General features: G+C 19.5%; 8 protein-coding genes across 8 annotated transcripts; 5 read left to right on the top strand and 3 right to left on the bottom strand.

Moving 5' to 3' along the window:
- Positions 1–444: 444 nt before the first annotated feature.
- Positions 445–1,260, bottom strand: PRELSG_0806800 (diphthine synthase, putative; the record flags this gene model as incomplete). The annotated part of the gene is made up of 1 exon (XM_028676127.1): positions 445–1,260. One exon carries the CDS (start codon positions 1,258–1,260, stop codon positions 445–447), a length of 816 nt encoding a protein of 271 aa, XP_028532647.1.
- Positions 1,261–2,015: 755 nt separating this feature from the next.
- On the top strand, positions 2,016–2,933 carry AK1 (adenylate kinase, putative; the record flags this gene model as incomplete). Its single annotated transcript, XM_028676126.1, has 2 exons — positions 2,016–2,135; positions 2,328–2,933. The coding sequence occupies 2 exons, from the start codon at positions 2,016–2,018 to the stop codon at positions 2,931–2,933; spliced, it is 726 nt and encodes a 241-aa protein (XP_028532646.1).
- A 1,057-nt stretch (positions 2,934–3,990) lies between these two features.
- PRELSG_0806600 (peptidase, putative) lies at positions 3,991–7,842 on the top strand (the record flags this gene model as incomplete). The annotated part of the gene is made up of 1 exon (XM_028676125.1): positions 3,991–7,842. The coding sequence occupies one exon, from the start codon at positions 3,991–3,993 to the stop codon at positions 7,840–7,842; it is 3,852 nt and encodes a 1,283-aa protein (XP_028532645.1).
- A 1,457-nt stretch (positions 7,843–9,299) lies between these two features.
- On the top strand, positions 9,300–10,700 carry NOP5 (nucleolar protein 5, putative; the record flags this gene model as incomplete). Its single annotated transcript, XM_028676124.1, has 1 exon — positions 9,300–10,700. One exon carries the CDS (start codon positions 9,300–9,302, stop codon positions 10,698–10,700), a length of 1,401 nt encoding a protein of 466 aa, XP_028532644.1.
- A 3,056-nt stretch (positions 10,701–13,756) lies between these two features.
- On the top strand, positions 13,757–15,983 carry PRELSG_0806400 (tubulin beta chain, putative; the record flags this gene model as incomplete). Its single annotated transcript, XM_028676122.1, has 3 exons — positions 13,757–13,852; positions 14,484–15,436; positions 15,695–15,983. The coding sequence occupies 3 exons, from the start codon at positions 13,757–13,759 to the stop codon at positions 15,981–15,983; spliced, it is 1,338 nt and encodes a 445-aa protein (XP_028532643.1).
- Positions 15,984–18,089: 2,106 nt separating this feature from the next.
- PRELSG_0806300 (zinc finger C-x8-C-x5-C-x3-H type, putative) lies at positions 18,090–18,899 on the bottom strand (the record flags this gene model as incomplete). The annotated part of the gene is made up of 1 exon (XM_028676121.1): positions 18,090–18,899. One exon carries the CDS (start codon positions 18,897–18,899, stop codon positions 18,090–18,092), a length of 810 nt encoding a protein of 269 aa, XP_028532642.1.
- Positions 18,900–20,926: 2,027 nt separating this feature from the next.
- Positions 20,927–23,482, bottom strand: PRELSG_0806200 (conserved Plasmodium membrane protein, unknown function; the record flags this gene model as incomplete). The annotated part of the gene is made up of 1 exon (XM_028676120.1): positions 20,927–23,482. One exon carries the CDS (start codon positions 23,480–23,482, stop codon positions 20,927–20,929), a length of 2,556 nt encoding a protein of 851 aa, XP_028532641.1.
- Positions 23,483–25,192: 1,710 nt separating this feature from the next.
- On the top strand, positions 25,193–26,777 carry RPT2 (26S protease regulatory subunit 4, putative; the record flags this gene model as incomplete). Its single annotated transcript, XM_028676119.1, has 2 exons — positions 25,193–25,238; positions 25,477–26,777. The coding sequence occupies 2 exons, from the start codon at positions 25,193–25,195 to the stop codon at positions 26,775–26,777; spliced, it is 1,347 nt and encodes a 448-aa protein (XP_028532640.1).
- Between the last annotated feature and the right edge of the window lie 477 nt (positions 26,778–27,254).

The following is a 27,254-nucleotide window of genomic DNA, read 5'->3' as shown; positions in this document are numbered from 1 at the left end:
CAAAAATTAAAAAGGTCAAAAAAAAAAAAAAAAAACTATTTATATAAATTCTTTTTTTGTTAAAAGAATAAGTGAAAATATGACACTCACGATGTAAAGTGTTTAATATCAAAACAATAATATAAATAAGTTTTTTTTTTTTTTCTATTTCCTAAAGAGATAAAGCAAAACAATATGTAACAAAATTGCAATAATAATATATACTTAGTATTATAAAATATTTAATTTAAAAGGAATATTTATTTTAATAAATAATGTATCAGTTTTTAATTAAATCTTAAAATAAAAATCAATGTTCTATAAAAGATAAAAAAAAAGAAAAAATTAAGTGGACTTTTTAATTTTTGAGTAAATATATATTATTTAATGAAAAAGTTAGAAAAAAAAAAAATATGAATAAAAAATAACAAATATAAACATAGGAAAAAGAGAAGATTTTTTTTTTTAATTTTTATGTAAATGGATGTCAAAATATTCTTTTTCTATATCATGTAATTTAGGTGCACATATTATTAGGGAATGTAAAGGTTTGTTATAATTCAACGATTTTAATGTCAATAAATTTCCTGATATAATTTGTTGATTATTTGATCCTATTCTAACTATAGCAATACCCATAGTATTTTGCGTAATAACATTCTTTTTATGAATATCTTCACAGTATAAAAGTTGTTCAATAGCTTCGTTAATAGTCATGTATCTAGGTGGTTCATATATGTTTCTATTTTTCATAATATTTTCTATTGTTCTTTCTTTTACTTTAATATCTAATAAGCATAACGTATGAAAGTTATTATATAAATTAATTTTAATTTTATCATAAAAGCTAGTAGGCTTGTAATCTTTTTCAAAAAAAGGGATTGACACTATTTGACCAAAATTATATAGTTGCATTCCACTTTCACCAATAGCGGAGATAATAGAAGTATTGTGAATGATGTGTACTTTAATGTTCTCTTTTTTTGCTCTTAAAATAATATCATGATGGGTAGTAGCACATAAAGGATCTCCCACAACTAAAAATGAAACTATTTTATTTTTTGCTTCACTTAAAATTTCTTCACAATTTTCTTCAGCAAAATTTCTATCTACTTCATAAATTTTTTTTTTATAAAACTTTTCTAAATCTTCTTTTGAAATAAATAAAATAGAAGTATATGATTCTAAATAAACAATATCTGATTTTTCGATAATTTCTTTTCCTTTAATTGTTATATCCTTCTCGTCCCCTAAACCTAAACCAATAATATACAACACCATCACTATTAATTTTTTTTTTTTAGTATAGAATTAAATATATATAAAATTGTTTCTAGATTATAAAATAAATTATCATTTGCATTTTTTTGTATATAGAATATAATAATTTTAGAATTATTAAAATGAAATAGTAATTTATTTACATAATTTAAAGCTTTATATATTTGTAATTAGAGGATTTTTATTTATCTGTTTATTCTTTATATTATTCTGCTTTATACTTAATTTTTTTTTTTTTTTTTTATTAAATTTAATTTTTGATCATATATTATTTTTTTATTCATTTGTTATATTTTTTTTTTAATTCATATAACAATATAAATTAGCTTATATTTTTATATTTATAAATTATTATTACATTTTAAATATATGACTAAAAATATCTACTACTCATTTCAAATATAAAGTATTATTTATTCTTTGTTTTATTTTTTCAAATTATATAATATATATATATTTATATACATAAAAGTATATTTATTTATTTCTTTTTCGTTCTTTTATTAATAATATTAAACATTGAATTATTTTTCTATATGTACAGCTAACAAAAAAAAAAAATAAAAAAATATAAAAAAAGAATTAAAACTAATTCATGTTTACTTTTACGTAAATAATTTCTCAAAATTCTTACTGAATATATGCATTTCTGTTTCAATTGCAGTTTTTATTTATATAAATTTTTTAAAAAATTATCAAAATTTTTAATAGTTAAATTCTGTATATTATATTTAGTACGAAAATTTTTTTACAAAATGAGTAACTTAGAGAATATTTCAACAATTGATCTTTTGAATGAATTGAAAAGAAGATATTCATGTTTAAGTAAACCAGATGGAAGATATATTTTTTTAGGTGCTCCAGGATCAGGAAAAGTAAAAAAAAAAGAGAAAAAATAAAAAATATATTATTACTTTTAAATATATTGATAAAAAAATAGTAAGAATAACATGAATATGTATATAACAAAATACAAATTTATTGTAGAATTATATTTTATATATATTTAAAAATAGAAAAATAAAAAAAATATAATTTTTAATAACATTTTATTTTAATTTTTAAAGGGAACACAATCATTAAATTTAAAAAAATCTCATTGTTATTGTCATTTGTCCACTGGTGATTTATTAAGAGAAGCAATAGAAAAAAAAAGTGAAATAGGAAATAAAGTAAAGGATATAATAAGTGAAGGAAAATTAGTCGATGATGATATTGTATTGTCATTAGTAGATGAAAAATTAAATTCCCCTCAATGTAGAAAAGGATTTATTCTTGATGGTTATCCAAGAAATGTAAAACAAGCAGAAGATTTGAATAAGTTATTACAAAAAAATCAAACCAAACTAAATGGAGTTTTTTATTTTAGTGTTCCAGATGATGTATTAGTTAAAAGAATTAGTGGTAGACTAATACATAAGCCATCTGGAAGAATTTATCATAAAATTTTTAATCCTCCAAAAACTCCTTTCAAAGATGATATTACTAATGAACCTTTAATACAAAGAGAAGATGATAATGAAGAGGTTTTAAAAAAAAGATTACATATTTTTAAAAATGAAACAACACCTTTAATAAGTTATTATAAAAACAAAAATTTACTGATTAATTTAGATGCTACACAACCACCTCAAGATTTGGAAAAAAAAATTTCAGAGCATATAGATAATTAATGATATTAATGGTCAACATATATTATCCATATGTTTTTTAAGAATAAAAATAAAAAAAAAAAAGATAAATGAATGTGCATAAGTTATGATTATTACAAATATATGAACAATTTATCAATTATCATAAATATGTAAAAGTAATGAATTATATAACATTTTATGTTTTTTTTTTTATTTTTTTTTTTTGATTTAATAAAATATTTATTATAATACTAATTTAAATTAAACTTTTTTTAAAAAGAATGTTTCACAAATTAAAACATTAATGTATATAGTTTTTTCAATTCAACTATAAAAAAAAATTGATTTGTTTTACTAAAAAAAAAAAAATAAATAAGCTACAATAAAAATGTTAATAAAGGGTACCTATAAAAAGATAATAAGAAATAAATATCTAAAGATAAATTTTTTAAGCATTATAAAGTATTAAGTGCATTATTTATCAAGAATATATACTTCATAATTTCAATGTAAAAAACTTTTATAATAATATTTTAGTTTATATATACCTATATTTATATTAAAATATTCCAAATAAATTATAAATTATTACTTTTTTTATATTTAATTTTTGTTAGAATTATATTTATTATTTTTAATATTATTCATTAGAAGAAACTTATTTTATTAAACGGATTCAACTTAATTTATTTTTATTTTTCATAATGCTTAATGTTATCTATTAAACATGCTCTCGATACACTTTTATAAGTAACTTTTTCATATTTCTTTAATACGAAAAATATTATTTTTTTTTTTATATTTAATAAAAATATATTTAATATTTTTTTTAGTAACTACAATATTCCTTTTAAACAAGATCCCATTTATATTATTTTAAATAAATGTAAAATAGTATTTAATGTATATTTGCGTAAACAAAAAAATATAGAAATAAATGTTATAATTGTGAATAGGTATACTTTTTTTTAATAAGCAATTAATAAAATGCTAATTTTTTTTTTAATTTTTATTTTTAATGATAATTAATGAAAGTAAAAATCATTAATAAAAAGAGAGATATTGTATGATTTACAAATTAAGATTATCTTAAAAAATGAAAAATATATTTATTTCTTGTGTATATATTGTAATTTTTACTTTTCTGCATGTATATCTTTATGTATATTTTGATAATCTAACAAAACCACTAAAAAAAGATGTAGCAGATGAAATATTTTCTGAGGAAAGAAGCTTGGAAACTTCATATAGATTAAGCACCTTTAATGAAGAAGTAAAAGATAATATATTAGATAGCAATATTAATGTAGATTATTTAGATTATTTATATAAACAAGTCGGGCATTATGCCAACGAAGTGATGGCAGTTGAACTAATAAAAAAAGAGTTATTTGAAAAAATATTAAAAGAAAAATCAGACTATATAAATTTAGGTTATGTTAAATATGGAATATATATTCCAGATGATTTGGTAAATAATTATAAAAAAAATTTAGAATTTAATGAAATAATAGCCCCTTTTATAAAAGAAAATAGTTGCATTTGCTTTGAAGAGAGTGAAATGGATAATAATAAATTAGAAAGTTTACACGTAAAAGAAGAAAATATGATAAACATGGTTAAACTACATATAATAGAAACAGAAGGTTTAATTGTTTGTAACGAAAATATATCGTGTAATGATGCAAAGCTTAACGGATTATATTATTTTGATGTAAAAAGAAATGTGTATTATAATGAACATATTTTAGAGAATTTTTCGAATATTAAAAAAGACCATATAACAAATAAATTAATATATATAGACGAACAACATTACAAGAATTATGCGTCTACATATAGATATTATGACTTATATACAACGGTATATGAAGGAATTGCTACATATTTAATTCGTGCATTATCTGGTTATATAATTAATGAGAATTTCGAAAAAAATTATGAATTATATGAAAAAGAAAAATTTTCACAAAGTTTGAATGAACAAGAATTAAAAAGTTTCTTTCTGAATTCAATACGAATGAATTATTTTATGATTGCTTCTCATTATGATAGTGCCATTCAATCTCCTGCTGTTTCTGACGCTGGAGCCTTTGTAGCTGTTATGATTGAATTGTTCAGGAATTTAATTAGTCAAAAAGCATTTTTAACTCCATTTATTTTAAATTTTAACGGAGCAGAAGAAGCTTATTTGTTAAGTGCCCACGGGTTCAGCAATTTTCATATATGGTCTCTTGATGTAAAGTATTATATCAATTTAGATTCTATAGGATATGGAGGGAAGTTTATAATATATAGAACTCCAGATAAAAATAAAGAAATTTTAAAATTTTATAAAAAATACTCTTTAAATCCTACTTTTTCATCATTTGCTCATGATGCAGAGTATGTCATTAGAAATAATACTGATTATAAAGCATATAATTCTTTCATTAAATCTTCTCAGGGTCTTGATATAGTTACATGTTTAAAGGGATATTTTTACCATACACCTCATGATGACATAAATAACTTAAAAAGAGGAACTATGCAACATTTAGGTGATAACCTGTTAGAATTAATATCAAATATAATAAGAGATATGCATGATGATTTTATAGCAGAAAAAAAAAAAAATCTAGAAAACAATTCCAAAGATAACACAAATAAGACCGATAAAAATACATTTATAAATAATTTTTTTAAATTGATGACTACAAAAATTAATAATTTCATGAATATATTAATTGGAGAGCATTACTTTTATTATGATTTTATACCTTATTACGTATTAGTAATAAGTAAACTTAATATGATTCTTTACTTTTTGTTTCTTGCCTTACTAAAATTTTTTTTATCGATAATAGAAAAAAAATTAAATAACAAAGAAATTAGTATTTATTCAACTTTGTTGGTACTCCTAACATGCTATATATTTCCTTCATTATTAACGATTGGACTATTGTATATATTTGATTTGTTTATGAATTTAATAAATCTAAAAATGTTTTATTTTACTAATGTATTTTTGGCTTATTTAGTTTATGGGTCATTTGCATTTGTGTCATTTTATTATGTTCATTATTACGTAACAAGAATTACTGTGACTTTATTAAAAAAAAAAGAAATTAATTATAATAAGAAAAATGAGAAAGCAAAGAACGGTGTTTCAGAACTAAATGGGAAATTTTATGATGGAAGAACAAGAGAATCTTTACATATTGAACAAGATGTTTGTTTAAATTTAACAGAATATAGTGAAATAAATGTTAATGAAAGAAAAGAAGGAAAGTTAACTAAAAATAATAAATTAGAGAATACAAAAGAATATGAAGGAGAAATAAAGAGTAAAGATAACTGTATAGATAGTAAAAAAGTGTTTCAAATAAAAAAAAAAAACGCAGAAAGTGATATACTTAAGAACAAATTTTCTTGTAATGAAGTATCTTTATATATGGAATTATATGGTTATAACGCATCCTTTTACTTATATATGTTACTTTTTATTTTAGCATTCTTTTTAAATTTAGGGGTATCTTTTATTCTACTTTTTTTTGCAAGTGGTATATTATTAGTAAAAGTACTGAAGATCATTTTAAATATAATATTCCCAGAATCAAAAAATAAAAAAAATGAAGATTCATTTAATTTTATTTGCTACAGAAATAAACTATTTATATCTTATATACCTATGATTTATGTATACGCATATATAATAAATATATCTCATTGGGCTATTTTTATTTTTGTCTCAAAAAGTGGTCTCTATAATATAGTAAAATATATAACAGCAGATTTTCAAATGTCAGTTATAGTTTTTTTGGGAATTTTTGCGTTAATTACATTATGTACTCCTTTATTAATAGTGAACAAAAAAGAGTTTAAATATATTAATTCTTTTTTTAAGTTAGTTTTTTTTTTATCTTTTCTATATATATTATTATTTTTAAAAAACCCATTTTCCGAAAAAGCTCTAAAGAGAGTAAACATAGCTAACGTAAGCATAAAAGTGCGAGATGACATGGGGAATATAACTGATGAATATAATGGTTTAAGTTTTGGTCTTTGTGATGATCTGAAATTAAATAAATACGGTATAAACTTTTTTAATAATGGAGAAAATTTAAAAGAAATATATTTAAATGAGATAAAACAATTTATTGATAAAGAAAATTTATCAGATAAATATGAATTAGAATTTCAGAATATAGCAAATTTAAATAAAAATTATGGCCATACCTTTAATATCCCGAACTTTTGTGGATATTTTGATTTCGTTCCTTATAAATCATCCATTGAAAATGATATTGATTTCAGTGAAGGAAATCAAAAAGACTTTTATGAATTAAATGAACCATTTGATGATATTCAGGATGAATCCTTTGAAAATAATGCCTTATTTAAAAAAAAAATAGGAGAACCTAATATTAATATTAATTATATAGAGAATAAAGACTTAATGAATAAAAACATAACAGAAGAAAACTTAAAATATGAATTATTATATAATGGGGCAATAAAAACAAACTTAGGATATAAAAAAATAAAGAAACATAATTTCACAAGAATATATATACAGTTAAAGGTATCATATCATACGCACATGTTAATATTAAGTGATGATATTATTAATTGGTCTTTTGATAAAGAATTTACTGTTAATTCACTTTCTCATTCATTGAAAGATAGAACGATTAGATTCATACATGGAAACAATAATAGAATTACTCGCTTTTGGTTAGATGTAAAAGACTATAAAAAACCTTTAACTATTGTAACAAAGGCCTGTAGTTATATTAATTTACCTCCAATTATTCAGAAGCTCATTCAAAGAAAGAATATTTTTTATATCAACAAAGTTAATCAAAATAATGTAAATATCTCTATAAAGAAATCAGAGAATACCAATATACCATCGTATGTTACATCAATGGGAGGAAAATGTGAAATAAATGTATGGAATATTTGAAAAAAGAAAAGAAATATGCATATTTATATATATGCCTTAAATAAATAAAATTGAATTTATAATTTCCAGTGAGTTTATATCAATATATATTTATTATTTTTACAATATATAGGAATTTTTTATTTTTTTATTTGTATTTTTTATTTTTTTTTGGGATTGAATTTTTAAACTTTTTTGTTTTTTTATATACTAAAGTGGTACGTATTGTTTAAAAAAATATTTATGGGCATTTTTTTTTATTTTAATAAAAAAAATTAGTAGAAATAAAAGGATAAGTAAATTTATATTATATATATATGCATATTTTTTAATTAGAAGAAATATTTAAAGCTAATATATTATATAGTGTTTTATTTTATTTTATTTTACTTTATTTTATTTTAAGTTAAAAACTTAAATTTTAGTATTAATTAAAATTTATTTTTATAAGAGAACTTATTTTTAAGAAAGAATATCATTGTATCCATATAATTTCTTCATTAAAAAAAAAACTGTAAATGACTAACAACACAAAAAGAAAATAAGCCATATTCAATAGATTAAAGTAATATAAGCGATAATCATTTGTTAAATCAAAAATTTTCATAATTTTTCAAATGAAAAACGAATAAACTCATATATTTTACTTCTTCAACTACTAAATTTCAAAAAGAAACCTTTTAAGTATTTCAATTTTAATTTATATAAATTACATGGGAAAAATTGGTATTTTAAAAATTAAATATTTTAGCTATAAATTTAAAAAAAAGAAAGTTAATTATACTTTTATAATATCTTCACCAAAAGTCTTGATTTATTCACATATTTTATGTAAATGGAACGTATTTGTTCATAAAATTTTTTACGTTATGCTAAAGATTTTTAATATTATTCATTTTTAAATTAAATTTGTACTTTATTATAATTTCATCTTCATTTCACAATTGTATATAAAATTTTAATAATTAATATAATTTTTTTTTTTTTTTTTTTTTATGTATATACATAAAAATAGTTCAATTCAACGAAAATCTATATGAGCTTTTTGAATATGCATAAATATAAACAATTTTTTTTTTTTTTAACAGAAGAGTGGTATATGTCAACTTTTTTCAAAACAGTATTTTTAAATGGATATTTAAAAAAATGCTTTTAAAAAATTATGGATAAGAATCTATTTTTTTATTAATTAAAGGAAAAAATATAAAAAAAAAATTTTAAATTGATATTCTAATGAAAATAAAAACTTATATGCATTATGTAAAAATATTTAGATGCTTTAAGAATATAAGTATCTATAAACTTATAAAAATATAAAAAAAAAAATTTTTAAAAACACCTTTATTGAAAAAAAATATCCATTTAATAAAAAAGGAGTTAAATAAATAATACTTAAGATAGATAACTTCAACAAAAAAAAATTTTTAAAAAGTTACATGCTTTAAAAAAGTATATTATTTCAAAAAAAAAAAAAAAAAATGTTAATTTTAGTAGAAACAGCTGCAGGATATGGGTTATTTAAGGTTGAGAATAGTAAATTAATTGAATCGGATGTAAAGGATATTGAAAAATGTTTTATAAGTGCTGAAGAGGCAAGAAAAAATGTCTCTTTATATAGTTTTAGTAAATTTAAAAAATTTCAAAATGCATTTGATGAAACTAATTCATTAATGGAATCTAAATTGGGAAAAGGATTGAAAAAATTTTTAAAAAAAAATATAGTAAAGTCTAATTTAAATGAATCTTTAGCATTATGTGATAAAGCATTAGGTGGCTTAATAAAAAAAAAATATAATATAAATGTAACATATACAAATTCAACACAAGAAATAATTAGAGGAATAAGGACTCATATATATGACCTTTTAGTAGGTGTAAAAGAAGAAGACTCAAAATTATTAAAATTAAGTTTATCTCATTCACTAAATAGATTTAAACTAAAGTTTAGTGCAGACAAAGTAGATGTAATGATAGTTCAAGCAGTGGGATTATTAGAAGATTTAGATAAAGAAATAAATGTTTTTTCAATGAGATTAAAAGAGTGGTATGGTTGGCACTTTCCAGAGTTAGGCAAAATTATAACAGATAACAAAATATATGCTAAATGTGTAAAAATTATAGGTTTTAGATCTAATGCAAAAAATGTGAATTTATTAGAAGAGACAACAGAAGAAATTCAAAAAGAGATTAAACAATTGGCAGAAATTTCAATGGGAACAGAAATAGAAGAAGATGATTTAAATTGTATAAATGAATTAGCTGATAGATTATTAGAGTTAACAGATTATAGAGAGTCACTAGCTATGTACTTAAAATATAGAATGAATTCTATTGCACCTAATTTAACTTATTTAGTGGGAGATTTAATAGGTGCTAAATTAATAGCTAGAGCAGGATCATTAATATCTTTGGCTAAGCATCCAAGTTCTACTTTACAAATCTTAGGATCAGAAAAAGCATTATTTAGAGCCCTAAAAACAAAATCAAAAACTCCAAAATATGGACTTATATATCATGCAACCATAGTTGGTCAAACATCCCCAAAATTAAAAGGAAAAATCAGTAGATCCCTTGCAGCAAAATTATCCTTATGCACTAGGGTTGATGCCCTTGGGAATTTTGTTGAGCCTTCAATCGCAATTACTTGTAAATCTGATTTAGAAAAAAGATTAGAATATATTACAAATAATTTACAAAAAAAAATGAACACTTCTGGTTCTAAAGCTCAATATCAACAAATGCAAAGTAAATATAACCCAAATCAATCAAATGATGTACAAAATAATAAAAATATATTTAATAAAAAAAATGATTTTCGATTTAAAAGAGAAGCTGATAAAAACAATAGAAAATTTATTAAAAAGCAAAAAAGGAAGTAAAAAAAGAGTATTATCTTTTTGTTTCTTAGAATGGAAATATTATAATTTTATTAAATCTTTTTATATATATAAATATATTTTTTAATTTTTTTTATTATATTTTTAAATTATTTTTATTTTAAGTACGTATTTTTTAGATTTTTTATTTTTACTAATTTTTTTATATGTATTATAAATAGTCATTAAAATCTTATTCTTTCATATCTTTGTAAAATTTTTTTTTTTATCATTTTAAAATATATTATTTGTGTATATCATTTAAAGGTATAATTTTAATTATTTTTAATATTATAATGTATTTTTTAATTATTAATTAAATACATTAATTTTTTTTTTTTTTGGAAATTATATGGACTACCAGTTATATTTTCTATAAATATTCTTTTGAAACGATAATAATTAAAAACATAATCTACCAAATTTTATATATTAAAAATAAATTAAAAAATTCATACATAATATATTCCTTTTTTTTTTTTATTGTCTATTTTATTTTATATTATATAACTATCTTAATTTAACTATTTAACTAATCACATTTCTTTTTGTTCATATTTTTACTTTTTACAATTCTCTCCCAAAATAGATGCTTATACTTTATCTTTTATGATGTATCTTTTTAGAAAAATTAATATATGTAAAATTTTGCTTTATATTCAAAAAATACATAGCGTAATAAAAATTTATTAATGATATAAGATATATTTTTCAATTTTTTTAGGAATTGCAATGAAAATTATTTATCAATAAGAAAAAAAATTTTTTTTCTGAATTTTTCTTATTTTTTTTCTAATTTTATATATTTAAATATATACGCGCATAATTGTTTTCAATATTTGTACAAAATATTAAAATTACTTCCTGTATTTTTTTTTATATTTCGTTATTTAAAGTTAAAATTTTTCTAAGAAATATTTTTTTTTTATGAATTTCATATAAAGGTGTTCTAATTAATATATCCTCAAAAAAGAGAAAATAAAAATGAATAAATATATTTATTACTTATTAAAGAATAGATATTATGTTTATACTATTTAATTTTTTATGAACTTCGTTTACTAACATATACATATTAACAAAAAAATTTCTTTTATTATTATTTAATATTTTTATATAGTATAAATTATGACCATGGAGGAGATTTTATATTTGCTTATTTTTAATTTATAAAAGAATGTAATTAAAGATTAGTACTTTTTCATAGCACGCAGAGATATGCACACGCTTACGCTAATAAAGAAACTAAATTCTTTCTCTTTCAGTAATGCCACTTAAATAATTATATGCACACAATTTCTCATAAAAAACAAATGAAAAAAATATATATTAGAATTAATAATATATATATAAGTTCCTAAAAGAATATAGATTTTCATAATATAGGTATAAGCTTAATAGAAATTTTGTTTTTCGTGTGGCGTTATTTAAAAATATATAGAAATACAGCAATTTCTTAATTAAAATAAAGCAAAATATTCTTAGAAAAAATAGTAGAGAAAAAATTTCTATACAATATTTAGTTAGGCATGATATTTAGAATATAAGCTTCTATTACTAAAAACTTTTATTAATAAAAAATTCTCCTATACTGTATATTTTGTACTTTCTAAACATATAAAAGGTATAATGAAAAATTCCTTTTGCAAATACTTTATTTTTAATAAGGGGGGAAACAAAAAAGCTGTCCTATATTTATTATTTATTTTTTCTTTTTATGTAGAAATGTATAATTTATTAATGTTAGCTGAATTTTTAAATGATTATGTCTTTGCACATTAAGTATAAGTAAAGAAAATAAGATTAAAGAAACAAAAGTAAAAAAAAAAACACTGAAGTAGTTTTACAATTTCTATTAAATTCTCCATAAAATTCTTAAAAATTGTAGAAAATTTTCTATTTATAAGATTTTATGCCCTGAAAATTTACATTATAAATTTACTTTAAAAAATAATTATAAAATATATAAATGATTTAAGAAATATTTATTTATTTTATATTAATTTTTTTCATTCATAAAAGTTGGTATATACTTTAAAATAAATATATTGAGATTTATTTAAAAAAAAGAAGGAATAAATAAAACCAGCAAAAATACATTTTCTATATTTTAGTAAATATATTCTTTAACGCTATAATAAATTATAATTTTGTCTATTTATATTAAAAAAAAAAAAAAAATAGCAATATAATCGTTAATTTACAGAATTTTATTTTTAATTTTTAATTAAAATAAATAACAAATTAAGAATTATATAAGCGCACACTATAAAAATAAAATAATAAAACAATAAAATGAAAAAAAAACTTCAATAAACTAGTAAGCTAAATCCTCTAAAAAAAAAATTAAAAAATATATATATATTTATATATATTTTATTCGAAAACGGATGAATTCATTATAAAATTTAGTATATAAAATCTCTTATTTTAATATATATTTTATACTAAAAAATGTTAATTGTGCATTATGCATACACATTGAAATAAAAATATATAAAGCGTTAAAAAAAATAATTCATATTATTTTTTCATTGTATATACAAATGTGATACATTTTTAAAAGTCTCGCATACATATACGCAAATATTTTTATTATATATATTAAATAAAAATTTATATAATATATATATGCTATATTTTTTTTTTTTTTTTTTGACCTATTGCTACTAATAAAATTATGCATGGTCATCATTAAAATCTTTCCATTTTTAAAAGTTAAATTTTTTTTTTTTTTTTTTTTTACACACTTAAAAAAAAATAAAAGGAAAGAAATTTAAATATATTAATTAATTATATTATTTATTTTATTTTATTTAATTTCTTTTATTTTTTTTTTCTATTCTTATTTCTATTTCTATTTCTATCTCTTTTCTTTTTCCTTTTTTTTTTTTTCATTTTCTTGATTCTCTCATTTTTCTTTTCATTTATTATTTTTTTTTTTTTTTATGTTTTACTAGTAATATATTTTTATGTGATATTTTTTAATTTTTACTTTATTTTTCTTTTCTTTAAATAATTGTAAAAAAAATTAATTATTGAGATCAATACATTAAAAAATGAGAGAAATTGTTCATATTCAAGCAGGCCAATGTGGTAACCAAATTGGTGCAAAATTTTGGGAAGTTATTTCTGATGAACATGGAATAGATCCAGTATATAATTAAAAGCTTATATATATATATATATATATATATATGCATCTTAATAATACTTATTCATATTGTTTTTATTAATATATTTATCTATTGTTTATTATTTTTTTTTTTTCTTTCTAAATACTTTATATATTCCTTTTTATTAATATAAAAAAAAAAAATTGTATTTAAAGCATTATTAGTTTAATGTATATTTGAATAGTTAATTTAATTTCATTTAAAGTATATCATATGAATATTCTTTATAAACTTTTTTTTAATTATGTATTAATATAAAAATTTATTATTATTCTATAAAGTATTATAAAATTATTATGTGTACATTTTAAATATATGGCAAATAGAAAAGAATGATAATTTTTTAGTTGATATAAATTTATTCCATTTATTTATTTAATTCTTTACCTTTTTTTTATTTTAAATACATAGTTAACTTCGTGTATTCCTAATAAAATAAGCATTAAGCAAAATTTATGATGTAGCAATTTTTTTATGAATATATGATGTGCTGCTATATTTTTGTTTTTTCTATGATGTATTTATGAATATATGTTTTGCATATATATAATTTTACATATATTTTAATTTCTCTTTATGAAATTATATATATATTTTTTTTCCTTTTTAGAGTGGTACATATAGAGGTGATAGTGATTTACAATTAGAAAGAGTTGATGTTTTTTACAATGAAGCAACAGGAGGTAGATATGTCCCAAGAGCTATATTAATGGACTTAGAACCAGGAACTATGGATAGTGTACGTGCAGGTCCTTTTGGACAATTGTTTCGACCTGATAATTTTGTGTTTGGTCAAACAGGAGCAGGAAATAATTGGGCTAAGGGGCATTACACTGAAGGTGCAGAACTAATAGATGCAGTTTTAGATGTAGTTAGAAAAGAAGCAGAAGGATGTGATTGTCTTCAAGGATTTCAAATTACTCATTCTTTAGGTGGTGGTACTGGTAGTGGAATGGGTACTTTACTGATTAGTAAAATTAGAGAAGAATACCCAGACCGTATTATGGAAACGTTTTCAGTTTTTCCTTCCCCTAAAGTTTCTGATACTGTTGTTGAACCATACAATGCAACATTATCAGTTCATCAATTAGTAGAAAATGCTGATGAAGTACAAGTTATAGATAACGAGGCCTTATATGATATATGTTTTAGAACCTTAAAATTAACAACCCCAACTTATGGAGACTTAAATCATTTAGTTTCAGCTGCTATGTCAGGTGTTACATGTTCATTGAGATTTCCAGGTCAATTAAATAGTGACTTAAGAAAATTGGCTGTTAACTTAATTCCATTCCCTCGTTTACACTTTTTTATGATTGGTTTTGCTCCTTTAACTAGTAGAGGAAGTCAACAATACAGAGCTTTAACTGTCCCAGAATTAACTCAGCAAATGTTTGATGCAAAAAATATGATGTGCGCAAGTGATCCAAGACATGGTAGATATTTAACTGCATGCGCCATGTTCAGAGGAAGAATGTCAACAAAAGAAGTCGATGAACAAATGTTAAATGTACAAAATAAAAATTCTTCCTATTTTGTCGAATGGATACCTCATAATACAAAGTAACTTATATTTTAAATCATAAAGCATTTATTCTATATATTAATGTTCTCTATTAATATGACTATTGATATATATGGAAGTATACGATTAAATATTTATATTTATATAAAACTAAATATAGATTTAATTATTTTACACAAACATAAATAAAAGAATGTACTTTTTTTATTATTCAAGTTTACACATATATACTTATTGCCCCCTTCTATTGATTAAAATATAATCTTTTATTATTATTTTTTTCTTTTTAAAAATAGATCTAGCGTTTGTGATATTCCACCAAAGGGATTAAAAATGGCGGTAACCTTTGTGGGAAATTCAACAGCTATTCAGGAAATGTTCAAAAGAGTGTCAGACCAATTTACAGCTATGTTTAGAAGAAAAGCATTTTTGCATTGGTATACAGGAGAGGGTATGGACGAAATGGAATTTACAGAAGCCGAATCAAACATGAATGATCTTGTTTCTGAATATCAACAATATCAAGATGCAACAGCAGAAGAAGAAGGAGAATTTGAAGAAGAGGAAGGAGACGTTGAAGCTTAAAAAAAATAAATATATATTTACTTGTTCTATCTAATTTTAACACGTAATAACAAATTATTATTTTTCTTTTTTTTATTGAATATATGTCAGGATTTATATAATTTTATAATTTGATTTCTTATTTTTTATATTTTATTTTTATTGATCCTTTATCTTTATTAGTAGCATAATATGTATATGCAAACACACAGTTATTATTTATATACATTTACATATACTTTTATATAGTACAACAACAAAAAAAAAAAAAAAAGAAAAAGAAAAAGAAAAAGAAAAAGAAAAAATAAAACAAAAACAAGATAAAAAAGTAAATATATACATATATATATATATATAATATATATATATATATATATATGTGTAATTAGAATTTCATTTTTTACAGTATCATAGAAATGTAATTATCTATAATTAACTCACATTTTCTTCTAAGATGTATATATTTATAAATTTTGTATTTTTACATTACAGCATAAAATTTTAATAAGTAAATATATATTTATTTAGTTTTTTATTTTTTGGCACGATATTAAATACATTTAAATATATGTAGAAAAAAATTTTCATTTTCTTTTTTTTTACTTTTTTTTTGGCAATATGGTTTTGCAAATGAAAAAAAATATTATATTATTAAAAAAAAAAAAAAAAATTAAAATAACTTTACCAATATTGACTAAATTTTCTTAAATATAAAATATATTTTAAGAATACACCGGGACTATCTTTATCAGAAAATAATATATTTTTATGAAATATAATCATGAAGGGGGTTGGTTACTTTAGTAATACTAAGTTTAAATTAAATACACTAATTTATTAAACTTATTTTTAGTTCATTCTATTAGTCTTTTTTTTTTGTAATCGAAGAGTAAATATAATTAATTTTTTTAATAATATTATTACTATACTACATTAAATATTCTATTGAATTTTTTTTTAAAGTGTCGCGTAGAAGTAAGCTTTTTATATATGTTCTTAAAAGTAAAAAAGGAATATGAATTTTCATAATTATAAAAAAAAAAAAAAATAATATATTTTTGGTCAAATTAAAGAAAAAGAAATTTACACATACACATACAAAATAAAAAAAAAAAATACAATAATATCAAATAATACTTTTTAATTAAACTAATTATATTAAAAAAAAATGTATTTTTGATGGACAAAAATTTCTTTAGCATCTTTAATTGGTGTATAAAATATTTTAGTATCATAAGAAAATAGAACAAAAAAAAAATTCACATACATAAATAATTTCCCTTTATTCTTGTAAGAATATGTACAAAAAATAATTTTATGAATATATAGACTTAATACTTAAAAGAAATGTATTTAAATAATACACGAATTAATTTTGTTTATATAATAAAAATAAACAAAAAAAAATTTTAAATAATATAAATAAGATAGACAACTTGGACATTAAAAAAAAGAAAGAAAAAGCATAATGTAAAAAAATAGCATTTCATAATAGAATATAAAAAAATATTTGCTACTGTTCTAGTTTTACATAAAAAAAATTTTATATAAATCATGCAATAGAAAAAAAAAAAAAATTGAATATGTTGTAAATAAAATAAATAATTTGAAAATAAAACGGAAGGACAAAATGTAGTACGGAAAAGACGAAAAAAAAAAAAAAAGTTAAAAGCATATATATTTTCTCTCTTAAATATATAACATTAATATAATCACAAACGACTAATGCAATCATAAAAATACACAAATTAACTCAATGTGTAATAAAAACATCAAATTAGTAATAAATAAAAATTTGTAATTCATAATAAATAATTTACAAAATTCAAATGATTTAAATTATTTACAAGAGCGTAAGTACAAAAATACATATTTCTATATACCGTTGTTATTTAATGCATAAATTTTTATATATTTTTCTTCTTCTTGAACACTATATCATTGTTTTTTCTCTTTAATAATATTGTTAATAAAAAAAAAAATATATATAGATATAATTTTGATAAAGCTTTATAAATATTTTTAATCTATGCACATTAGGAACCATAATATTTTATGTAAGCAATTTAGTGATTCTTTATTATTTATAATTTTATTAAATACTATATATATATGTGTTAGATATAATTAATAACTGCATATGTTTTCCACGTTTTTAGATAATTCTTTTTTTATACATTTGTATAATTCATTAAAATAATCATCATCATCATTTAATTCTGTTTTGTTAGATTCATCATTAAATGAAAATAATTCAAAGTTTTTATTTTCTTTTTTATTGGAGATTAATTCCAAATTAAGTATATTTCTTTCCAATGAAAACATATCTAAACTTTGATGTTCTGATTTTTCAGTGCAGTTTGAATTGGAATAATTATTTTCTCTTGAAGTGGAAAAAGCAGTAGAATTCAAATTAAAAGTTTTGTATGGATTTAAAGTGCTATTAGAATTTGAATAATCCTTTTTTATAGTGGGTACATTTTCAAAAAACAAAACGTTAGACAGAAGATTTCGTATACATTCAACTGTATCTAAATTTACATTTTCTTTTGAGTCTGATAAATGTTTTCTCTTATCTGTTTCTTTTATCTTTAAAGGTCTGATTTCTTTTAGTCCATGCGCAAATCTACACTTGCTTTGATTCATACATTTTTTTTTTTTCCAAAAATAGCACATAGTAGTTTTATAAGTAGCTAAATCAGTACTTGGTTGTAATTGCTCAATTTTATGTGCATATTTGCAATTTGGAGTGTTACATATTTCATTCCTCTTTAAACTTTTACATAATTTAGTATTAACTAAATTTGGTAGTGGCCTTAATTCTTCTAACACATGAGCATAATTACAGTTATCTGTATTTAAGCATTTATCTTCCAAAAAATGTTTGCATATTTTTGTTTTTGCAAATTGACATTTAATTTCTGAAGATACACTCATTTTAAATTGATATGGATATATAAACAATATACAGAAATAAAAAAAAAAAATTAATGTAAAAAGAAAAAGAAAATTTAAAAGACAAAAAATAACGTAAGATATAAAAAAAAAAAAAGAAAAAAAAATTCTAAAAGAACAAGAAAAAGGAGACAAAAAAAAATAATAGTTCTTTAATACAAATATTATAAGTATGGAGAATATATTTATAAATTTAGGAAATATTTAATTATAACATATAAAAGTCTATTAAAATATGAGATTATTTTTTAATTAAATAGAAGAAAAATTGGACTATTAAAATATTATAAATAGTATTTTATGTTTATAAAAATATTATTATATTAAAAAATAAAATTTAATTAAAATATTATTAAAAAAAAAGTGTAAATAATGGAAAGCAAAAATTTATTTTTATTTTTCCCGTGATAAAAAAAAAAAAAATAAAATAAAATTAAAATTAAAATTAAAATTATAAAAATAAAAATAAAATAATAAAAAATATAAAATTAAAATAATAAAAATTAAGAAATAATTTTTTAGATCAAATTTCAAAAATAAAAAAATTTTTTTTTAATCATCCTGATGCAACTTTAATCATTTCTGAGCTTGATTTTTTGAAAAAATCTATTTGCTTTATCCCGTTGTAAAAAATACAATGATATAATTCTCAAAAATATTTTCTCATATCTTAAGATTAAAAAGTATATATATATATATATATATATATATATATATATATAATACTTTTTAAATTTTACAATAATATATTATATTTTTTATAATCTTCTTATAATTTTAACTCTTTTTATTACTAAATTAAAAAATTAATTAATATGTTATTCCGTTAATGTAATGACAAATATCTTCTAAGAAAAGATGAACTGCATTTTGATCAAAAAATTTATACTTAATTACGTGCATTATCATATACCCATTATAAAAATAAATGAAAAAAAGCATATATATACATGTGTTATATGTATGATAAAAAAAAAAATTTCAAAAAAAAATTCAATAATATCTAACCTCTATTTTTTTTTAAAAGTTCACAGAAATATAAAAATTTGCACGCATAAGCAAAAAAAATATATATAAACCAAATAATTAAACTTAATCTTTTTTTTGATTAAAATTGATCACAAAAATTTACTTATTATTTTTTATAATCAAATAACATTAATTTGATTAAAAAAGCATAAAAAAGATGAAAAAAAATTATTATATATAAAGGAACTTTAAAATATTTACATTTATGAATAGAAAATATTTTATTATTAAAAAATATATGAAAAAGAGAAAAAATGAATCAAAAAAAAAAAAAGATATATATATGTAGACATCTATTATAATATAAAAAAATAAAAAAATAAAAAAAAATAAATAAATTAAAATAATAATGTTTAAAATAAAAAATATTTAAACTGTTTTTTTGTCTAATTTTTTCTTTTTCTTTTATTATTATTAAATGTTAAAGAAAATTAAGATATATCTTTGTCAAAAATTAAATATTCCTATTTTCACAAATATATCATATAACATCTACGAGTTTTTATAAATCATAAAAGAAAAAAAAATAGACAAAAATAAAAATAAAATGTACTTATCAATAATTTTTTATAGACTTTATAAAAAAGCATAATTGAAAAATTAAATTTTTATATTATTCTAAAATATAAGTAAAAAAATACAACTTATGGTATTTGTATGTAATATTAATTGAATAAAATTTTTTAGGGTGTTGTAATTATTAATTAAAAATTTTTGTTATTTGATATAATTCTAAAATTTATATTTTTAATTAAACACTATGTATTATATTAATATGAAATTGAATTAAAAAGAATTAAAATGAATTAATTTATGCAAAATTTAACAAATAGATAAAAAAGAAAAAAAAAATTAATATTATATAATTGAATTTTTTTTCATTAATTCTATAGTGTGTATTAAAAATAATTGGTAAGCATAATAAAGAATATAAAGGTGAATTACGCAAAATTAGTTAAAAAAAAAAATATAAAGGATAATTAAAAAAAATAGAAATAAATCATGTATAAAATACAAAACATTAATGTAAAAGAAAAAGAAGTAATAAAAACATAATCAGAGTGCAAATGAAATATTTTATAATCGTAATTGTTTCCTATAACAAAATTCATGATGTGATTATAATTAACTGGCAGATAAGATGTTAAGAGTAAAGAATTTGTAACAAAATAAAATCCCATCAGTTCAGAAATGAGTAATATCCATATATTAGAAAATAACTTAAAATAAAATGAAAAGTAAGTAGATATTTGAATTATTTGCTGTAGAAACTTTTTCATATTTATTGCTACAATATAAGATACATATATTAATGATATATATGGTGCATATATTATTGCAATATTATATTTTACATTAAAAAATAAACATATCTTTTCGATAATTTTTGAGAATGGATCTCTTATATAAATTCTTATAAATATAACATTTAATGTTGACATAATTATTTTATAAACAACACTTAAAAACATAATTGAATTTAAAAATACATTAACTCTCCCTAAGAGGCAATTTTTATTTTTTTGAATTTCAAATTTTCTACTCAAAATCGAATTTAATGAATAATACATGCTTGTATTTGTATAGACAATATTCTCAATTTCTTTTTTAAGCTTATTATAATTTTCTATATTCTCTATTGTTGTCGCTTGATTATTTGTTTTGTATAGAATATCATCTTCATTTATATATTCTTGCTTTGTTTTTTCTTTTTCTTTGATAAGATTTGTTTTTTCCTTTTCTTCGATATTTTTTTTTTCCTTCGAATTTATGTATGTTTCATTTATATATTGATTAGTCTTATTTTCACTATTTTCATTATATTTTATTATATCCAATTTATTTAATGGAGGACTTATATTTTTTAAAAATAAATTTTTAGATATTGTATCTCCTGTATTATATGTATCTTTTTTTTCTTCTTTCTTCATTATATTCATTTTTTCTGTTATTAATGAATTATATTTATAGTTTGTTGCCATATTCAAAGAATTAAATTTTGTTAGCAAACTTTTTTGGTTATCTATATAACTTTCACCTAAATTTTCAACATTGTTTTCTGTTATAAAAGGAGGACAACTACCAGATCTTTTTAACTTAATAACATTACTTTTGTTCATATTTTTATAAAAATGATTAATTACAGTTGACTCGTGATCACTAAAATTTCCGTTTTTTTGTTTGTCTTTGTATTCGTCTAATAAATTAAAATTTACTCGACTACTTTTTTTACGTGCACTAAACTTTCTACTTTTTTCTTGATATCTGATAGTATCACTTTTTATTTGACTACTTTCATTCTTTAAAAAACTGTTATTTTTTAATCGGCATATATTATTGAATTTATTTGTAATATTTATAAGAAATGATGCTTTCTTTAAGGAAGATTTTTTTTCTTTTCTAATATAGTTATTTAGAGTTTCTTTCTTTATATTTTTATCTTCTTCTGTATTATTATTATTTTTATGGAAACCTTTTAAGTCATATAAAAAAAATTTTGAGTCAATTTTTATATTGCTTTGAATCTTTTCCATTTCTTCTTTTTTAAACATATAGTTTGCTAAATTAATTAAAATTCGTTCTTCAATATTGTATATTTGTATTTGAATTTTTGGTAAACTTAAAAAATAAATAAATGTTATCATATAATCATATATAAAATATATGGAGGATATTCCAGCAACTATTGAATTGATTGTTACCCCTAAAGCACAAATATTTATTAGCAACTCTCTAACTACAGATTTGTGAAAAATCATAAAAGAATTAATTACGACAAAAAAAAAAATATTTATAATATTATAGACTTGATTAAAATATATTTTTATTCTTTTTTCTTTTTTCTTTTTATATTTCCCATTAAACTCTCTCAAATAATTAATACATTTATATTTGTTTTCAAATAAATAATAGACATTTCTATTGAGAATTCTGCTTTGATTTTTTTTATCATTACTTTTATATAATAAATATTCTGTAATATTTATAGTATTATCATCTGCAATAACATAATTATAGTTTTTTTTATATATGACATTTTTCAATTGGCCCAAACCTAACCAAAGAAAGGATAGAAATATTATACTTCTAAAAAAAAAAAAATGTTTTTTTGTTTTTTTGTTTATTTTGTTGTGCTTGCTCATAGCACTAATTTTTGCATAATATTTTTTCAGTAATTTGATATGTGAATGAGAGTTAAATTCCGGAGATAATATTTCTTTATAATTATTTGAGTCAAATATTGTGTTAATAAATTCTACTGGTATTATTAAATATAACAAAAATACTAAAATACATATATCAATATGCCAAATATATATAATTATAATATTAGAAACGACATTTGATAACTCAAATATAAAAAGTGAAAATATAGACATACACACTAAAAAGGTTATAAAAAAAATGTTTTTATTAAATTTATTTGAATGATTTAAAATGTCTAAATACCTCAGAAGATAGTAAATGGATACTTTATAGAATATTATGTGTAATACAATCATAACTATTATCTCGTACAATAATTTGCAATCCATTTTATTTTAAAAAAAAAAAAAAAAGAAGAGAAAAATAAGAATAGCATGTTCTATAAATTCTAAACAATATATATATTAATTAAAGATGTTTCATTGATTAATTAACAGTTAGTCTAATTTTTTTATTATTTGAAGTTACATATTTCAAATAATATGTTTTATCTATTATATATTAAAAAAAAAAAAAATAATGCACAAGAATTTTTACAAGGATATATTTACTTTTTAACTTATTTATTTAACAAAAAATTTATATTTATATATATAGAGAGTAATATAGATAATGAAATTTAGCACACGAAAAAAAAAAAAAAAAAAAAAAAAACTTATTTAAATAGTCTTTTTTGAATTAATTAAAAAAAATACATATATATTAACAGATTTACACATAAAAAATTTATATAGTAATGATATGGCTAATTCTCTTATTTTTACATTGTTTTCTTTATTAGATAAAATATATATTATGTTCCTTTTTAAATTTATTTTTATAAATCATTCCATTTCTACAAAACAATGAGTTTAAAAATTTTTTTTTTTCCTTTTTTTGCCATTTTAGGTAAAATTTCATTAAGCTTGTTTAAAAAAAAATTTTAATTAATTAAACATATATTCTTTTAAACACACATGTAAATTATGAAGTCTTGAGAGTGTATAAAAAATGTTTTGGATTTGCATATAATAAGTAATGAAAAAACTTGAGATATATTTATTTTTTGTATTTTTAATTTGATAATAATTAGCTAATTGCTCTTTCAGTTTATTAAAAAAAAACAATAAAATAATGTTATATTATGAGAGAGGTTTTTACACTTTATTTTTGTTGTTTTTTCTTTTGTTATTTATTATATTTGAAAATGATATGATTTTTCTTTATGTATATTTATTTCTTATTTATGTAAAAATAAAAAGTAAATTTTAAAAGGGGAAAAAAAAAATTAATGAAAATTAAGGTGAACCCTATAGTTAAATGAAAATACAACTAAAAATTACATGAGTAAATATTGATAATTTATGCAGTTAAAATAAATGAATAATAGGCATATACACAAATGAATTTACTGATTTATACAAATAAAAGTAAAAATGAAAAAATATATAGCATGATATATTTAATAAAATTATTCAAAAAAAATAAAGATAAAATTAAAAAAGCAATATATTTTTCATAAAAAAAAAAATTAAAATTTTAATGAAATAATGTATTATTCTTGAATTTTTTTTTTTTTTTTTTTGAATACTTGAATCAAACAAATACGTATTTTTAATTTTTTTATTAATACTTTTTTTTTTTTCCTTTTAATGAAAATATTAAAAAGTAAAAATATTCGTTTATTACTTGAAATTTTTTCAATTAATTAATATTACATAAACAAAAAAATAAACATTTTTATTGCATAAATTGTTTTTCATTCTATATATAAATAAAAAAATAATGTGTGAAAACTGAAAAAATATATAATAATTCAATATAAAGAATATAAAGTGAAATAAAAGGAAAAACTTAAAAACAACAATTTAAATAAGTTATATTAAGAAAATAATTTCCAATTAACATATATTATTTACAAAGAAATATATATTTAAATATGGTTAAAAAAAAAAATATATATATATATATAAGAAAATACGGAATATAATAAAAAATTAAAATATATATTTAAACTAAAAAAAGAAAAAAAACAAATAAAAAATAAAATTAAATAAAAAATGGGTAATACTCAGGGCGGTATGAATTCTCCTTATGGGTTTTTGGGTAATTATTTATATAAAATATGAAATATAAAAAAAATAAAATAAAATGAAGTAAATCTCTATAAAAGTATTACATAACAAAGTTATATAAAATAAGATGAAAATTTAAACTTTTTTAAAAATTTAATAAAATTTTTTTTATTTATAAGAGTTTTTTTTAGTAGAATATTGAAAATAAAATGTAATGTAAACAATATATACATAAATATATTTTCTGTATATGCTTTTATATATTATAGGAAAAAAGGATGATAAAGATAAAGGAAAGGACAAGGATAAGGAAAAAAAAAAATTAGAAAGCACTCCTCCATCTCATATAGGAAAAAGAAAAAAAAAGAACAAAGGAATTTCAGGACATTCTAAATTACCCAATGTTACACCAAATACAAAATGTAGATTAAAATTGCTAAAATTAGAGAGAATAAAAGATTATTTATTATTAGAAGAAGAATATATAACAAACCAAGAGCAAATAAAAACAACTGATGATAAAAATTATGTAAAATTAAAAATAGATGACTTAAGAGGATCTCCTATGAGTGTTGGAACATTAGAAGAATTGATAGATGAAAATCATGGTATCATTGCTACATCAGTCGGTCCAGAATATTATGTAAACATTTTATCGTTCGTTGATAAAGATTTATTAGAACCTGGTTGCTCTGTTTTATTAAATAATAAAACCAACAGTGTAGTTGGAATATTATTAGATGAAGTGGATCCATTAGTATCTGTTATGAAAGTAGAAAAGGCTCCTTTGGAATCCTATGCTGATATTGGTGGATTAGAATCTCAAATTCAGGAAATAAAAGAAGCAGTTGAATTACCATTAACTCATCCAGAGCTATATGAAGATATTGGTATTAAACCACCTAAAGGAGTAATTTTATATGGCCCTCCAGGTACTGGAAAAACCTTACTGGCTAAAGCAGTGGCTAATGAAACTTCAGCTACATTTTTAAGAGTAGTTGGGTCTGAATTAATACAAAAGTATTTAGGAGATGGACCAAAATTGGTCAGAGAGATGTTTAAGGTTGCTGAAGATCATGCTCCATCTATTGTTTTTATTGATGAAATTGATGCAGTTGGAACAAAAAGATATGAAGCAACTAGTGGAGGAGAAAGAGAGATCCAAAGAACTATGTTAGAATTATTAAATCAATTAGATGGATTTGACTCAAGGGGTGATGTTAAAGTTATTATGGCCACTAATAGAATTGATTCATTAGATCCTGCTTTAATTAGACCGGGAAGAATTGATAGGAAGATACAGTTACCTAATCCTGACACCAAAACTAAAAGAAGAATATTTCAGATTCATACAAGTAAAATGACTATGTCTCCTGATGTAGATTTAGAAGAATTCGTTATGTCAAAAGATGAGCTGTCAGGTGCTGACATTAAGGCAATATGTACTGAAGCAGGGTTGTTAGCTCTTCGAGAAAGAAGAATGAAAATTACTCAGGTAGATTTGCGTAAAGCAAGAGACAAAGCTTTATTTCAAAAAAAAGGAAACATACCAGAAGGTCTATACTTGTAAGCAAAAGCAACATATATATAATATATTGATGTATCTTATGTTAAAATAACAAGTCATTTTAAGAATCTATTATATAAGAATAACACACATAAAAGGTAGAAAATTTATAAAATGATATTCAAAAGAAAGAAACAAACAAAAAAAATAAATATATATATATATATATATATATATCTAGAGTTGTAAATTTTTTTGTGAACTTTTTTTTTCCTTCAAACTTTGTTATATTTACTTATATAAAAAAAAAAAAAAAATTTTAAATAATTTCATATACAAGATATATTAACGTATTTTGTCATTCAAAATTAATAATATAAAGAATAATAATTTATTCTTACCTAAAAAGAGAGGAAAAGGATTTAAAGGGGATTATAAAAATTATATATATATATGCATTATGTTTAATATTAAAATAATTTAATTATTATCTAAGAAAAAGAATTACATACGAGTTTTTTTATGCTTCCTAAAGTATTT

Source organism: Plasmodium relictum (genome assembly GCF_900005765.1).
Source record: "Plasmodium relictum strain SGS1 genome assembly, chromosome: 8".
Taxonomy (NCBI): domain Eukaryota; phylum Apicomplexa; class Aconoidasida; order Haemosporida; family Plasmodiidae; genus Plasmodium; species Plasmodium relictum.
The sequence above is the reverse complement of the archived record's forward strand: the minus strand, read 5'-3'. Positions and strand labels throughout refer to the sequence as shown.